This window comes from Amaranthus tricolor, chromosome 9 (genome assembly GCF_026212465.1).
Source record: "Amaranthus tricolor cultivar Red isolate AtriRed21 chromosome 9, ASM2621246v1, whole genome shotgun sequence".
Classification (NCBI taxonomy): Eukaryota; Viridiplantae; Streptophyta; class Magnoliopsida; order Caryophyllales; family Amaranthaceae; genus Amaranthus; species Amaranthus tricolor.
The window spans coordinates 27294791-27300916 of NC_080055.1; the positions used below are offsets into that span (position 1 = coordinate 27294791).

The 6126-nt window shown below is 29.2% G+C and overlaps 2 protein-coding genes across 2 annotated transcripts; one reads left to right on the forward strand and one right to left on the reverse strand.

The window, feature by feature from the left end:
* Positions 1 to 836: 836 nt before the first annotated feature.
* Positions 837 to 2657, reverse strand: LOC130824264 (23 kDa jasmonate-induced protein-like). The gene is made up of 2 exons (XM_057689195.1): positions 2053 to 2657; positions 837 to 1292 (listed from the first exon to the last, which is right to left on the reverse strand). Exons 1-2 carry the CDS (start codon positions 2497 to 2499, stop codon positions 1089 to 1091), a joined length of 651 nt encoding a protein of 216 aa, XP_057545178.1. The 5' UTR covers positions 2500 to 2657; the 3' UTR covers positions 837 to 1088.
* Positions 2658 to 2976: 319 nt separating this feature from the next.
* LOC130824300 (23 kDa jasmonate-induced protein-like) lies at positions 2977 to 4988 on the forward strand. Its single transcript, XM_057689234.1, has 2 exons — positions 2977 to 3783; positions 4369 to 4988. Exons 1-2 carry the CDS (start codon positions 3334 to 3336, stop codon positions 4549 to 4551), a joined length of 633 nt encoding a protein of 210 aa, XP_057545217.1. The 5' UTR covers positions 2977 to 3333; the 3' UTR covers positions 4552 to 4988.
* Positions 4989 to 6126: the final 1138 nt, after the last annotated feature.

A 6126-nucleotide genomic window follows, 5' to 3' on the forward strand; every position in this document is an offset into this window, starting at 1 on the left:
CTTTTTGCTGTTCGCAGTCTAACTGCGAACAGTTATTTTGTGTTTTTTGAACTGTTCGCAGTTACCAACTGCGAACAGCTAGTTTGTCTTATATGCTGTTCGCAGTTACTAACTGCGAACAGCTCCAAAGCACAGCTTTGGGGTTTGGACGCTTACTTTTGGGATTTGTTTAAAATTTCGCTTATTTAATTATTTTTTTTATTTTTTCGCTCAACAATTTCAAAAATTCCCCTCAGGTTTTATATAAACATACACAATTTTTCGAACGACACAATTATACTGTGAGACAATTTCTATTAGAATAGTTTAAAATAGACTTGTTTTTAGGTGATCACTTATAATCTTAAAGTGATCACTTATAATTTTAAAGTGATCACTTGTTACCTTACAGTGATAACGCACAATTTTAAACTGATCATTTAAAAAATAAGTTAATTATATAGACTGGTCACATCGGTCTCATGCATTGAAATATATATTATACGAGAAGTGATGGCCGAATCATGAACCGATAGATCTTTATAAAATCAAATCAAATTAACTTCACAAATTTGCTATATAAAGTTTCGTTTAACCGATCTTTAAACTGTAGATTAACAAGGATTAATCTCATTTTAATAGGTCTAATTACTTAAAAACTCAACAAACCCACTCAACAAATATTAAATATAAGATGAAATAGTCTCATCATAAAATACACCCCATACATGAATTAAGCAACTCATTCAATATATATTATCAAAATATAAACTCTTTATTTAAAATTATCTCACTGATAAACGATCTCATATGAGTATCTCAAGTTATATAAAAACTTAGTTTATCGAGACAATACATCTCATAACATATTTATTTATATTACGACAAAAAATATAGAAATTCACAATATTACAATAATGGATAAATGGAAACGTAACATAAAAGTGCATATTTTCGAGAATCTCGTCTTTTTCAATAGAAAAACAAATATTATTTTTCAATTTAAATTTGATTCTTACTTAACCTTCTCCTATTACTTTGAATAAGTTAAGTGCGGCGATATTTATTTATTATATAATAAAGATGAGAAGAAAGAAGATAAGACAGAATCATGGTATAATTGGTTCAGGAGTAAAGTTGTGTTTGAGTATTGCAATAAATTCCGGGGAAGTGATGCCACCAATACTCGCATATGATGTACAAAGTTTGTCAAATTCGTCCACTGTTATCTTTCCAGCTTTTTCTAACAAAGAGTCTTTTATATGACTCCAATATTGCGGAAAGTGATTTTCTCCACGCACCTCTGTATAGGCCTGCATTTTATTTTATTTAATTAAAAGTTTAAATTAATAATTATAATTACAACTAACCCAGTTAGTTTTGGGTCACTTTTTAATCTAAGTTAAATACTATCATGTGGAGTGGGGAGTAATTCAATTTTTCTGCCAAAAATAAGTTTTAATAATATAACTTAAAAATAATTTTATTTTTAAAAAAAATTGGAAAATTTATGAATAATTAATATTCTCAATCATTGCCATTGATTTAAATACCCCAACTATTATTTAACCTTGTATACTTTAAATATCGGGATAATCTTGTATACCCTAATTATTACTCATCGACTCAAAATACTCCAAACAACTGGTTTCTGACTAAAAATGTGCATAGTATTCAAGGCTAATTTTTCCCAATATTTGCGAAATACAAACTTAAATAATAATTGGGGGTTTTTCTAGTTAATGAGAAATAATTAAGAGTATTATTTATAAATTTTCAAAAAGATTAATATATTGATATTAAGGATACAATAAAAAAATATTGACTTAAATTGTGGTTTCTGACTAAAAATGATGACATGGAATTGAAAAGGTTGACATAATTAAGAAAATAGCTTAAAACGGTTATTAAATTTGAGTTTAAGTCGGCTTTAACCCTTTCCTTTTTTCCGGTATTCTCGGGTTGTATACAAAATCATTTGGTTAAATTATTCACTAACTCTAATCAACTATTAGTCACTTCCAAAACCCGTCTAATAATTAAGATGGTGGTAAAAAATAAAAGTATACATACCGAATTTTGAGTCTTAGACCAAGGAGTGTTCCAAGCAATCATGTAATCACGAACCTCTCCTTTGATATTTTTACCACGATAGACCCAAGCAGCTTCAGATCCGAGAGACTGGGCAGTAGGATGTGCGTGAAGGAACGCAATCCACTGCCCATTTTCAAAGGTAGTGGGTGGTTGTTCCTTATAAACATAACCATACCACTCCTTATTATAGGCAAATTGTAATGTATCACCAGTTGCATTATAAACAAGGCATAAAGTTGATACACCATTACCATAATTTGCCTTGAGACTAAGCACATGTTGTAATGCGCTTATATTTTTGTCTTCTGCATGGATTAATCTCATGGCCTCTCTTGCTCTGTCTTCTTGTGTTATTTCTTCTTTTCCTCTGTATCTTTTCATTTGTCTTAAGGTTCTATCTGTGATTGGAACACCAAAAGGATTCATTTTCTTATTTTTTTTTCTCTAACTCTGTTTTTTGTGATAATATTGTACTCTATGATTTGTGTCTTGGAAAGATACATGATGCATGCTTCTTATATAGGCAAGTTGTGAAGATTTAAAATTTCTTCGGCTGTTTATTGAGAGGATAACTAATTAAAAAGTCAAAAGTTAATGAAAAAGTTAATCATAAATAATGGGATAATAGTTTGGTAATTAAATGATTTTTTATTTACTTATTTTTTTTTAACTTTTAATTTAGATGAAAAGCAAAGCAAAATAAAAAAAATAGTCATTCGTTGGTTTTTAACTATTGACAATTTTTCTATTATAAACGCCATTGTCTTGGCAGTTGTCAAATTATATAATAATTTATGTCGGTCAAATCAGCCAACAAAAATTTACCAAACAAGCCTAATAACTTTTTTATTTTGATTTAAAAATCAACTTTTAATTGGCTGAATAATTCCATGTATTGTCCATCTGCTTTAAATAATCTCAACTATTAATTGCTTCTAAATAATCCAACATTTGTAAACGTTTTGCTGACAGCACTTGTTGCCACATTTAACAGGCTATTGTATGTATATCTTGCTCATTCAGAACAATTTTTATCATTATCGTGCCCGGTGTATTCCGCTTATAAGAAATATAATTAGAGTCTAAAAAGGAAAGTAAAACGAAAACACATGCACATAAAAGAGAAAGTGTGCAAAGAGTCCATTAAAACCAGAGTGTGTGGTGTGTGCTCTATAAATTCAATTGGGCGGAAAGCCAAAAGTACACAAAAAGGGAAGCAAATAAGGAAAGCTAAAAAGAAGTAAAAAGTATAATACAAAAATGGCAAATCCCTTTGGTCAAGTAGTGGATGATGATAAGTTAGATGAGATGCCTAGGTATGTTGGTGAGCCCAAAACACAAGAAGATAGAGCGAGAGAGGCCTTTAATCTAAGAAATGAGCATGACAAAAACCAATTGGCTAGAAGATATGTAGAAGATCTTAAATCAGATTATGGCAATGGAACCACCACATTGTGCCTAGTTTACAATGCTACTGGTGAAACACTCTATTATTCCACTAGTTATGATTGGTATGGGTTCATTGGCCGTACTCCGTATCCTTTCCAGATCGGAAACGGCCAATGGGCTTCTTTCCTTCATGTCAAAACCACCAGTGCCGCCTCCGGCTCCGAAGCCGCTGTTGTTTTCTCCGGTAAGAACCAAAATGGTTCTCCCCGTGATTTTCTCCTTGCTTGGGATACCCCTTGGTCCGCTTTTTCCAAAAACAAGGTATTTTTAATTCTTCATTCATATCCATATTTATTCTTGCCCTTCATCTAGTCATCTTAGATCTTCCTCGCCTTACCAACTTAGGGCCGAGAACTACTAAGGAGTCAAAACCTCAATTTAGCAATGTTATCATCACATAGGACATAAAACACCGTTTGTAAAATTGAAACTTTACTTTAGCTTAATAACTCAACTAATTTAATATGCATTTTTTATTAGACTAGTTCTTTTCTTATCAATTAAGTAGTATACAACACATATAAATTTATAAATAATTATAATATATAGGGATCAGTCTTATGATATTTTGCCATGCACCGTAAAAAAATCAGAATTAACCCATTATAGAAAGGGTCTATTTATTTCATTTTGACTAGGACCTATAAAATGCAAAAAAAAACACTGCTTTAACTTTTTATCTTTCTAGTCAAGTTTGTATACATCCTAAATTAAACCATCTTAGATCAAAAGATTCTTAGTTTTTCATGGGGTTTTACTCAAATTTAAGAAACTGATATTTGCGAAATTTATTCTAATTATTTTAATGAATTTGAATAGCACTATTAATTTGGAACATATATGCAGGCTTACAGTGATGTAGGGTATGTTGGATATTTCAATAGTAATTGGAGTAGTGTAAAAAAAAATTTGGAGAAAAGCGGGTACACCCAAAGCACTAATAAAGATGGGATCATCATAGATGTTTCTACTGCTTCTGGAACTTCTCCGGTATTTCAAGCAACAATCAAAATCAAATACAGTCCATAAATATTATAAATGCAACACAATTCTCTAATATTACTGTCGTCGTCTTCACAAAATAAGTGTTATTATATCATGATTTCATGCACTTTATTTTGTTAAATTAATAAGTATATCTTTTGTGAAGAAGAATTTTATGTATGCGAATGATTATTATTACTCTATGTAATAAACCTTGTACTACTCAGTTCATAAAATTTGAAATAATAAGTTGGTCTTTTTTTGTCCTATTGTTGGAATTAGGGGGACAATAAGTTTACACTTCCTCCGTTTCATAATACTTGCTACTGATAGTGATATTTTTCCGTATAACATGTTACACTCGATAGTAAGTATTATAACACGGAGGAAATATATTTTATTACATGTAATGTAATTTATAGTATTTGATCCATATTATATTTGATGACCTTATTTATGATTGAAAAGATAATTTGCGGATTAGAACTTTAAAGTTTAGGCATTTAGCGAATTACAATTTTAATGTTTTTTGTGAATTATGGCTATTAAAGTATTAAATTATATTGTCTACAGAGTTCAAATCAAATTGCAGGACTCTGACCACTTAATCTGGTTAATATTCTGACGACCAATAAAATGGTGAAAATCCTTTTATATGATCTGAACAATGTAGACATTAATATTATAACATAATTTGCATTGAGTTCATAAAAATTGGTAAAAAAAAATAAGCATTAATTAAATTGTTATTTGTGTATTTTGCATTGAAATATATTACTTCTATAAGATAATTTTATTTAGAGTAATAATATTTACCACCCTTAAGGTTGTACATAAAAATTAACAAATTTTCTTTATCATTAATAATTTGAAGTTTTCAAGAGAATCTAATATAAAAATTCGAAAACAATAAAATTTGATATAAATATTTTAATTTCTCAAGAAATAATAAATGGTAAACTAATAAAGTATAATTAAATTCTTATGTTTTCAAAATAAAATAATATTAATTTACAAAATAAAATACAAGGTTTTTTCATATATATACTTTTATTCACAACCCTAATATATATATATATATATATATATATATATATATATATATATATATATATATATATATATATATATATATATATATATATATATATATATATATATATATATATATATATATATATAAAATAAAGAAAGCCATTGGATAAGCAAACATGGATAGGGCTCGTATTTAGCTAAAAATGCAATGAGAACACTAATTGTGATTTGTGACATATTTGCATTCATTTACTCTTCTCTTTCTCCTTCAATTTTTGCATCTGTTGGTACCAAATAATTTGACTATGACATTACTATTATGTATTCCCCTGTATCTATTAGGAACCAAGAGTTTAGGGACAAACTAGTGTAATCCTTTTAGGGACAAACTAGGGTAACCCTTATATCTAGAAAAATACGCGAAAATAGATTTAGATGATTTGAGCATGTGCAGAGAAAGACTTTCAACGCCCTTGTGAGGAGGGTAGAAAGCATTATAATTGAGGGTAAGAGGAGTCGAAGAAGGCCTGGAGAACTTGAGATGAGCAAATAAGAGTTGACTTGCATGAGTTAAACCTCTTTGCG